Source organism: Mesocricetus auratus, unplaced genomic scaffold, assembly GCF_017639785.1.
Source record: "Mesocricetus auratus isolate SY011 unplaced genomic scaffold, BCM_Maur_2.0 Super-Scaffold_100676, whole genome shotgun sequence".
Taxonomy (NCBI): domain Eukaryota; kingdom Metazoa; phylum Chordata; class Mammalia; order Rodentia; family Cricetidae; genus Mesocricetus; species Mesocricetus auratus.
Genome location: NW_024429266.1, coordinates 57231745 through 57242651, shown reverse-complemented (window position 1 = coordinate 57242651; position 10907 = coordinate 57231745). Strand labels below are relative to the sequence as shown.

Genomic DNA, 10907 nt, shown 5'->3' with positions numbered 1-10907 from the left:
GCTTATTGCTGAGCCATCTCTCTCTCCCTCCTCCTCCTCCTCCTCCTCCTTTTTCTTTTTCCTTTTGGTTTTTTGAGACAGGTTTTTTTTTGTAACTGTCTTGACTGTCCTGGAACTTGCTTTGTAGACCCTCAAACTTATAGAGATTCACCTACCTCTGCCTCCTGAATGCTGGGATTAAAGGCGTGAGCCACCACATACGGCTCTTATTAATTGAAAAGTCCTTCGTGTGGGTCCAAGTCTCTTCCACTTCCCTATTTCCCTGTACTTCTGATGGTGGCCTGGATGCTGGCTGGCATTTGTTTGACTTCCAGTTTCTCTTCCACATTGCTTGGCACCATAGAGTCCCAGGCAGCTTACTCCCTGTACACGATGGCTGACCAATGCCTCCTTCGGCTTGAACTTAGCTTAAATCCATCAGAGTTGCTGGGCTGGAGGTATGCTGCTGATGTCACATTGTCAGTATTGTGATTGTCACCATATCTAACAGGCAAAGAAGGGACAGTTGTTCATGGCAACCCGTGGGTGAGGCTCACCCAGCTGAGGTAACCAGCCTGCCTGCATAGACTTCAGACAACCATGTAAAGGGGTGAGTGGATTAATCATCCAGTTGGATTCCATTTGAATATTTGTCTGCCATATGTGTGTTCCCTCTAGGCAGTTGTCTAATGTCACTTGAAATTGATGAAAACTCTTTGGAAGGTTATTTTTGGGAAGTCAGAGAAACAACAGACAGCAGTTCTCTGGAACAAATGTCACTGGATCTACCTAAGTGTGCCTTAAATAAATAAAAAAAATAAACAAAAATCTGAGCTGCTGAGCCACAGTGCCCTTTTCCTTTCCATCATTAGACTGATTTCTGGAAAGGTTCATCCAGCTCCCCAAACACATGGAGAAGGTGGAAACTAATGTTAACCAAGACCGTGTTTGCAAAAAAGAAGCATAGTTTGAAGCACAAAATTGCCCAAGCAAGAGTTTCTGAGTGCCCTGTCATAGGTCACACAATTCCCTGGCTTTTTGAGCTTGTTTATGGTGTGTTTCCTAATTTGATGGAGCACTAATAAAAGCAAAGTCATTTCTTAAAATGGGACTCCATCTTCCCGGGCTGAGTGCTTGGCTTATTTTCCTGCAATATTAAAATCCTTGAAACCTGTTAGGAACAAGGTGCAGTAAACAAGTCCTGTAAGGCAAGCCTATGAAAAGGGCTCCCAGAGGAGTGACTCTGCCTTTCTTCACCTCATTCAGGGGGTGATAGAGTCAGTTTTGGGGCTCGGAATCAAGAGATAAAAGGTATAAAATAATTGACTTGAGGTTGTACAGGTTTAGACAGATCAAGATTTCACAAACCAATATAACCCAATCTGTGTGGAGAATTAAGACTTGGCTTTTTCCAAATGTCAGTCCATTAACCACAGTGTTTGCTAGTGCATAATTAAAAAAAAAAACGCTGTTAACCTCAGTAGGTAAAAAAAAGCCTTGCCTATTGACCCATATAGTGGAGGAAGAGAACTGATTAACAAATTGTCCTCTGACCCACATACGTGTGCTGTGGTGCCCACCCATCTACACAAGTGCATATGCTCATGTGCACAAAATACATGTAAATAAAAAATTTTAATGCCAGACGGGTGTGGGTGTTGGTGGCACACACCTTTAATCCCAGCACTCAGGAGGCAGAGGCAGGAGGATCTCTGTGAGTTTGAGGCCAGACTGGTCTACAGAGCGAGTTCCAGGACAGCCTCCAAAACAATACAGAGAAACCTTGTCTCGAAAACAAAACAAAATTTAAGACTTTCAAAACCTGCATCTTATTGTGCTGAGTGTTAAGCTGCAGATGTGAAAACCATTACAGCTTGCAATCTCTGAGCTCCCAGAAGCCTTGAGGGGGGGCAGCAAGAAATACCATAACTTTTCTAGCTCACTGAAAACAAATCCCTCTCACTTCTTTCATATTTAATTAACGGATTATCTTCCGGGGTGCTGGCGTCCTGAATAGCGTTCCAGACCAGTCACAGAAATATTCTGTTCATTTTACCCAGGTAAATTTTCTTACAGTAGTTGAGTAGAAAAGTTAGAAATCACTGATGCTCCCAAGTTTTGCTTCGAGGCTGCCACACCCAGCAGGACTCTGGCAGAGAACGGAAGTGTCAATATGTGCCTTAGCGCCTATGCTGTGGTGTTTATTTGTAAAATTGTCTGAATGAAGTTAATATTTTCCTGCTTCAAGGTGTCCACTGTCAGAGGAGAGGCCACGTTTCTATCAGTATGGTGGATGTGAAGTGTCTGAGTGACAACGAATTGCGAAAGCAACTTAAGAAGCTTGGATTCTCACCTGGCCCAATAATACGTATGTTTACCGCTAATATTAGGGGGTGTCTGTCCATTTATTGCTTACAAACTACTTCCAAAGTTTAAACCAGAAAAGTACAAGTAGAAGGAACATATGCAGTAAAAACCACTAAAAATACAAACAGGAAAACAGAAAGCCATATGGAGGGAAGATGTAAGAGACAGCCCCCAGTCCTTACAGATTGGGAGGGAGATGGTTTTTATTCGTGCTTTGTTTCAATGCTGAAAATCCAATTATTACATTAGTTATCTTGGGTTTTTGGATGTGCCCTATATTTTCATTATCTCTATGGCTATAGACAACCATGTCCCACTCGCTCCCAGTACCTGGTTATTGATAATCTGTAGGCATTCCTTGAGTCTATAAAAGAAAGAGTGACTTCAGTGACTGTGGGGTCTAACTCACTGTTAAAAGCCACAATTATCCAATAATGTAAGGTCCTAGAAGAAACGTCTGGTTATAAAATAATTTCTGAACTCTGTGTATGCAATAAGGAACAATTTAATTCTCCATGTCGTTTCTCAGCTTCCACCAGAAAAGCGTATGAAAAAAAGTTAGTGCAACTGTTGGTCTCGCCTCCCTGTGAATTACCTGCCATGAGGAGACTTAAAAAGCTGCATGGCTGTGAGGACAGCGATGACAACGAAGGTACCATTGTCTGTTGTGCTGCCAGATGGCAGCTTCACATTTATTAATACCCTGTCCAGCATGACTTACACACTGTAAATGATGTGCATACTGACCTGTGAAATAGCCCTGTGGCCTCTTTTTGCACAGAGCCTACAAAATAAGCCCTTAGGCTGCAGAGGAATCTGAACAGCAACGTCTGTATTCACACGGAAGACAGGGCTGGATAAGATGTTGGGGGAAGGACTAATCAGTGTGGATTCCTTAAAATCAGGTCCTATAGGCAGGGTTCCAGCCTCCCGTGAGGTCTGAAACTGATACATTTCACGATGATTTTCTTTGGATTAGGTGATTTTTTGCCCAGAAAGAAGGATGAATCAGCTTGTGCTTCTCTGAACTTCTCACATACAAACTGCTGACAATAGTTCTGGAGGGTGGGTGGGAAGCTGTGGTCCCTGGAATCCCTTTCCTTTGCTTCCAGTGGCCTTGGCTCCAGCATGCACATTATGTAAAGCAGCATAAATCATACATCCACAGTAATTTCTGTCTCCTGGGTTCTCAGAGGATGGCCTTGGAGGTCCCCACTATATATCCCATTTCCTAGGAGTCTCCTGTGAGCCCAGAGAAATAGCAGCTAATGTGGCCACTCATGTCTTTTGGGCAGGATGAACATCAAGTCCTTTAATCCTCACAACACTTAGCTAAAGTCAGAGAGCTAGAATGATGCGGTGGTTTGAAAATAAGTAGCCCCCAAAGAAAGTGGCACTATTAGAAGGTGTGGCCTTGTTGGAGTAGATGTGGCCTGGTTGGAGGAAGTGTGTCACCGTGGGGGTGGGCTTTGAGGTTTCTTAAGCTTAAGCTATGTCCAGTGACACAGCTCACTTCCTGTTGCCTGAGGATTAAGATGTAGAATTCTCAGCTCCTTCTCCAGCAAGATGTCTGTCTGCATGTCACCATGTCCTACCGTGATAATAATGGACTAAACCTCTGAACTATAAGCCAGTTCCAATTGAATGTTTTCCTTTATAAGAATTGCCATGGTCGGGGACTGGAGAGATGGCTGAGAGGTTAAGAGCACTGGCTGCTCTTCCACAGGTCCTGAGTTCAATTCCCAGCAACCACATGGTGGCTCATAACTATCTACAATGTGATCTGGTACCCTCTTCTGGCCTGCAGGCATTCATGGAAGCAGAATATTGTTTAATAATAAATAAATACATCTTAAAAAAAAGAGTTGCTATGGTCATGGTATCTCTCTTCATAGCTATAAAACAGTGACTAGGATAAGAGACTAGCCCCAAATCACTTCACTGAGGAGTGGTCCTCGGAGATGAGTATACAATGGGATATGGCATGAAGAGCCAGACTACTTAGTTTCACCACCACTCTCTGTCTAGCCTCACATAGCAGGAATTCAATGTATAGGGTTAGGGTAAAAAAGGCACAGCTGCCTGTGCTGGAGGTGTAGCTTATCATAGAGCACTTGCCTGAGTGCACAGGGCCCTGAGAGCCACCCGGGCTCACAGGCACACACACACACACACACACACACACACACACACACACACACACACACAGTGACGGAGCTGAGACTTGAACTCAGGACTGCCACTTAAAATTGTTCTTTCTACCTCGTTGCCTATACTTGACGAACACACTGTGTTTTGGAGCATGAGTGATCCATACAAAAGGATAATTTTCCATACCAATTAACAGCTCAATTAGACAGTGCAAGTCCTCTCTGGAAAAGAAAAAAAATCTTGATATTGGATGGACGCAGAGATTTCTTCAATGGGCACAGCCAGCTCATTTGGAAAAGACCACAGGATTTAGGGATAGTACGTAGGCCAGTGTACAAGCAACAGTGGGCAAGTAGCTGTCTCAGATGGGGGTCTTTGCTGTTTCCTGCCCTCAGAAGAAGCTTAGGGAACTAGTTCATCCTCAGAAACTGTTCAGGGCTGCCATGAAGTCAGAGCTGTGGCCAGCTCAAGCTAGTTCAAGCCTAAGGTCCCCTTCCCTGTCCCTGCAGTGCCATTGGAATGAACCCGAGTTTATGTGGGACCCTTCTGTCTCAGCTTGGACCTAGGTCACAAAAGCACCTGCTGGGGTAAGGAGTAGGACTGGAAAGGACAGCAATGATAGGAAACTCATTAGGTCACTCAAACAACCAGTGATTAGATTTTGTTTTTTCATTTTTACTCACTGTTTTGGGCAATCGGTGAACTTAACTTTAATTGTTCAGCCTCTTTTTCTTTCTTTCTTTCTTTCTTTTTTTTTTTTTTGAGGGGGCGGGTGGGAGGCTTTGATTATGTAACCCAAGGTCTGGAATTCACTATACAGACAAGGATGGTCTTGGACTTGCAGTGATCCTCCTGCCTCAGCCTCACTACTGATGGAATTACAGATGTGTGATTACACACCTGGCCACCAACCTCTTCTCAAACTTCTTGGATATCCCACTTGAAATGTATTGTCCTAATGTGGTGGACTATGTCTGAAATCCCATCCTTGCGGAGGCTGAGTCAGGAGGGCCTCAGCTGGGAGGTGGAGCCTGGAATAAATAGTGAAACCCTGTCTCAAAACAGCAGAAGAAAAATAAAATGCCTCTGTGAAATGCAAGGCTGAATGCTCATCAGCACGGCGTCCTCCTTAGATTCCCAAAGTGTCACTGTGGGCTGCTTTCTGCTGCTGGCTGTCCCTCTACTCAGAAAGCCACTGGCGTCCCCTTCTTCAGGGTGCTGTTCTAAACAGGAGGCAGAAAGTCCTTCCTCTCCTGACATTCAGAGACACACAAAGCTCACAGCTGGTTTGCAGGGACGATGCTAGACTGCAAACAGCTGCCCAGAGAGCAGCCCTCAGAGGCATGCAAACATGACAGTCAGTCATGTCCCCCAGGAAGCCTGAGCGCATTTCCCTCAGCTCCTGAAGCTCTGGAGGAAGACTCTTTTCTCCATAAGGAAAAGGAGGGCACTGTGTGTTTCTTCCCCCATGGAAGCACACCGTGGCTGAGGAAAAAAAAAACCCACTTAGTGTTTATTCTGCTATCTTGTATGTTCACATGGCCTATTTTCTTTTTGTTTCCCCAGATCCAAGAGTAAATATCATTTTGAAAGGAAATATCAAATTCTCAAAGGACAGAGCCAAAGAATGCAAAAGAGTATGTACCATTCTAACGCGTGAACAGGTCTACACATGTGTTAAACACAGGAATTTGCATTTTCAGATATAAAGAGGTTCACTGTGTTTTGTTAGAGTCCTGAGGCCCTAGTCTAAAGCTGATCTTGTAATGAAAAATTTTTGCCTTTTGAAATGATTTTTGTGTTCTAGCCAAAGCGCGGAGTAACGTTGTCCCTTCTGCCCCATAGTGACAGTCACCATGTACCCCACCAGCTTCACGCTTCACAGGTACCATTCCCTTAGCATTCACACACTGAAGTGGTTCTAGGCCCACTATGAACACAGGATAAATGTGAGTCTCTAGTCTCCTCTCCTTGACAGCCAGATATTGAGATGCGGTTTCTACCTCCATCACAGGGAGGCTGGAGGCCAAGCATGTGAGGGGGGCTCCCTCAGGGGAGACCCGGCTGGTTTAGGGGCCCTGGCCACTGCTTGTTTGGGAATGCTCTGGGGAAACCAGTTAGCTGTAGCCGACAGATCCTGCCTGCCCTGGGGACTGTCAGAGAAGGCAGGCCTGTGCCATCAGCATCTAGCACGGCATGGAACTGGCCTCCCTGAGGAATTCTCACACTGGCTTCTTTCTCTGCTCTATTTTGAGGTCTGCCTTTTTGCTTGCTGTCTTCCTGTCTAAATGCCCTTATGCTTGAGGCCTCTAGCTCTGGCTCTTTCCTCTTGTCTTCTGGGCTTCCCTTGGCACCTCCTTCTGTGATAACTCCTCCAAGACCCTTCTCGGGCACTGGCCTGTGACAGGTTGGTTTACTCGGTCTCTAAACTTCCCTCCTCCCTGCATCCAGTCAGCAAATGATCCCTCACCATCATGAGTATTTTGCAGGTTGGAGGGATGTGTTCATTCCTGGTCACATGGCCGTTCCCCTGCTACTGTGCAGGGTGGATGCGAGGAGCAAACGCATTCCCACCCCCACGCAGCCGCACAGGAGGCCTCTACTTACCGCCCACCATCACTGTCCAGGCTGGAGACCTCTGGTGGAATATCCTCTCCTCATAGCTCCTTCTATGTAGCAATTCCCAAATTCTAGAGTTCAGAACCGTGTGTTTTGTTTTGTTGTTGTTGTTTACCTCATTACAGGCAGGGCCAGGTGGTTCATACCTTTGATCTCAGTACTCAGGAAACTGAAGCAGGAGGACAGTGAGCTCCATGCTAGCCTGGGTTACACGGCAAGACCCTATCTTAAAAAAATACCAACCAATGGCCGGGCGTTGGTGGTGCACGCCTTTAATCCCAGCACTCGGGAGGCAGAGGCAGGCGGATCACTGTGAGTTCAAGACCAGCCTGGTCTACTGAGCGAGTTCCAGGACAGCCTCCAAAGCCACAGAGAAACCCTGTCTCGAAAGCTGGGGCCGCCCATGTAACTCACCAGTAAACACTGGCTAGCGTATACAAGCTCTGGGCTCCATCCAAGACTTCCGCCCTGTGGAGCCCCTCTTCCTCCTCTCCACCTCCCCCACCTCCACCTGCATTGTCACTGCTTTATCTGAACGATCGTGAAATCTCTCCAAGTGGGTTCTGTCCCTGACTCTCCCCAGAGGCTTAGCAACACCACTCACTTGTGACCCTGAGACACTGGGGTACTTCCAGTTCCCCTACCCCTCCTCACCCAGTGGATGCAGCTGCTGTGTTCTCTACAGCATCTCCTGCGCCTCCATGCCAGCTGGTCCTTGAAGGTGGAGTCCCTTTCATTCTCATGCCCTGCTCTTTTTCTCCCTGTTAAGATCCTGTGATTTGTAAGAGATGCTTCAAAGGCCACTCGAGTGAATCCCTTTGAAATGACACTGTATCCCATTCATTAGCCCAGCCGTCACAGGGTCTTGCACCTGACAGCAGCCTAAAATGTACTCCCCAAGTCTATCACAGTTTTAGCAACAAATAGGTTAGTTGCAATTGGATTCTGGGACTTAAACTACCTGCAGAATTTAAATACATGAAAAGACACCCCGGGTAAACAGGACTACAGCGGCAGCCTCCCATTCAGAAACAGTTCAGATTTGATGAAGTGATTCTGAGCGAGCATAGCATTTTCTAAAAGGATTTTTAAAAAGTCTAATAAATGGCTCTCTTAAAGAATCCTTTCTATTCACTAAACCCCAGTTCCTCAGAAAACCCTTTTGTCTAGATCTTACAGAGATGGTCACAGTAGAAAAAGCAACCTTCCTACTTGAAAAACCCCTAAGAGAGGAAGCGGCGGCCCGCGGTCTTTGCTTTACATAACCCGAGACAAAGGTGCATCGATATTTTCAACTGGTAATAGAACCAGATGGAAAGTTGGTGATGGCACAGAATCTTTTAATGCGAAGGGTTTATATAAGCCATTTCGATGCTCCAAAAGGGCCTCCACGACATCTGTTCCACTTTATATCTGGAAGTAAATGTAAATAAGCACTCAGGGTTCCTTGTAAAGGTGGTAGGAAGTGTGTTTATGTAAACACTTGCTGTACACACTATATGGAGTAGTCGTCTGCACCAAATAATCTTGTCAGTGCCTAAGAAGGGTAGGTTTGTGTTTGTTCAAAACACTCTCCTTTCATTTTGGTAAGTCCCTAGCGAAGTGCAGCCATCTTGAGACTTGGACTATGACAGTTGCAACAGCCTGCTTAACATAGTGAATTTGTATTTTGTCAAACCATGTGCAAAACCATGTACAGGTTTGGTCATGAAGACCACTCAGAAAGCCAGATCAGGGATAGGGTGCAGTTCAGTGGTAAAGCGCATGTCCAGGAAAGGTCCCCGTGTAGAGGCTGGCAGCACTGTCATCAGACAGGGACCAGACGTCTTTCTAGTGTTGGGGTGAGAGCTAGGTTTGCATGTACAACTCAGGCTCCCTGTCTCTTCCTTCAAAGGGATTTACAGTAGCTAACAGAGCTAACAGCCTTCACTGGAAGCTTGTGTAAAGTGGGATTTGAGTAAGGTGCCAGTGTGATTTGTCCCTGAACAGGATGAAGAAAGAGTGGGGGTTCCCAGTCAGGGAGACTGGAACGACAAGAGTAAGGCAGGGCTGTCTCGGTCAGAAAAGGATACATGGTCATCTGGGGTCAGTTCCAAGGATTGAAGTATTTGTATGTGTGCACCTCACCTTGAGAGGGATGCTGCAGCCAAAATCCAGAGGGCAGGGGGCAAGCTGGTAGGGCGTTATGGAATATTAACTTAGGATGTGTTACATTCACTTATGCTGTGGAACGTTCATTTAATGATGCAAAGATGTGTTGCATTCATTTTTACGTAGGAAATTTATTGGGGGAAGGGAAGGGAGTCAGGGAAGGAAGCAGAGAGAAGGGAGAGAGAAGAAAGAATGAGAGAGAGAGAAAGACAGAGAGAGAGAGACAGAGAAAGTGTGTTCTTTTATGCTGCATTTGTTTAACTCTGTGAAGCTGTGTTACTTTGCCTGTATAAAATACCCGATAGGTCTAATAAAGAGCTGAACAGCCAATAGGAAGGCAGGAGAAAGGATAGGTGGGGCTGGCAGGCAGAGAGAATAAATACGAGGAGAAATCTGGGACGAGATATCTAGGAGCAAGAGGAGGAACAAGAAAAGATGGGGTCAGCCACACAGCCAGCCACGGAATAAGAAGGAAATAGAGCAGGGGCCTGGGTGGTGGTGGCGCACGCCTTTACTCCCAGCACTCAGCAGGCAGAGGCAGGCGGATCTCTGTGAGTTTGAGGCCAGCCTGGTGCACAGGAGTTCCAGGACAGCCAAAGTTGTTACACAGAGAAACCTGGTCTCGAACACCACCCCCCACAAAAAGAAAGAAAGAAAGAGAAGAAGAAGAAATAGAGGAAGGTAAAAGCCCAGAGGCAAAAGTAGGGGGTGGGTAATTTGAGTTAAGAAAAGCTGGCTAGAAACAAGCTAAGCTACGGCCAGGCATTTATAAGTAATAATAGGGTTCCTGTGCATTTATTTTGGGAGCTGGATGGCCTGACCTCCCAAAGAGTAAAGAGCAACAAAACAACCAACAACAGTAGGGGGGTCTTTCCTCTGTCTGACTGTTCCTCTGTCTGTCTGTCTGTCTGTCTTCCTCTCTGTTGTGTGTGTGCCTCTCTGTGCGCGTGTGTTGGAGTTCTGCTGCTCCTTCTGAAGTATCCATGTTTCTGCCCAGAGAGAAGCTGCTCTTGGTGGCCAGAACCCCAGTGTCTCTGCTTCATTTACCACCTTTCCTACATATTTCACCCCAGGTTTCTCACATGCACCCCATGCCTAGGAATCCACTTTTCCAGTCAGCCTCCCCAGCCCTTTGCCCAAGAGCTTTCTCTCTAGGTTGTAAAGTGTTGACGTTAGATTGTTTCATCTTTGCTTTGAGTTCAGTTCAACTCCAGGCATATGAAGAGGGACTTCCTTGTCCCCACTGGCCTCCTTGGAAGGAACCTTGGTCCTACACTGAGGTAGATGGTCTCTTTCTCTTATTTTCTATGCCATACCTGATGTTTTACCTCTTAGACAGACATTACAATATTGAGAGACAGTGCTTTGGTCATAATGAGTATACACCAGTTCAGAAGACAGAACTTCTGCCCAGGTTCAGCCTATCAGCTAAGTGTCACTTCTGGACATAGGACATAGGACATCTGCTTGAAGAAGAACATGGGTGCAGAGAGAGGCATAGTTTCTATGCTGAAGAAACCTTTCTGTTTTTGAGACAGCATCTCACTATACAGCCCTGGTTGGCTGGAATCAGATGTGTGATTAGGCTGACCTTGAACTCACAGAGATCCACTTGCCTTTGTCTCTTGAAGTGCTGGGCA

General features: G+C 46.0%; 1 protein-coding gene across 2 annotated transcripts in view; it reads left to right on the top strand.

Moving 5' to 3' along the window:
- Window positions 1–463: 463 nt before the first annotated feature.
- Lemd1 (LEM domain containing 1) overlaps window positions 464–10907 on the top strand; it is a 32397-nt gene continuing 21953 nt past the window's right edge. The window contains exons 1-4 of one of the 2 annotated variants that reach the window (XM_040738949.1): window positions 464–589; window positions 2228–2347; window positions 2876–2998; window positions 6064–6134. In XM_040738949.1, the coding sequence (XP_040594883.1) occupies window positions 2266–2347; window positions 2876–2998; window positions 6064–6134 (276 nt within the window). In that variant the 5' untranslated portion in view covers window positions 464–589; window positions 2228–2265. The remainder of the gene's footprint in view (window positions 590–2227; window positions 2348–2875; window positions 2999–6063; window positions 6135–10907) is intronic. The other variant, XM_040738950.1, reaches the window with a different exon arrangement.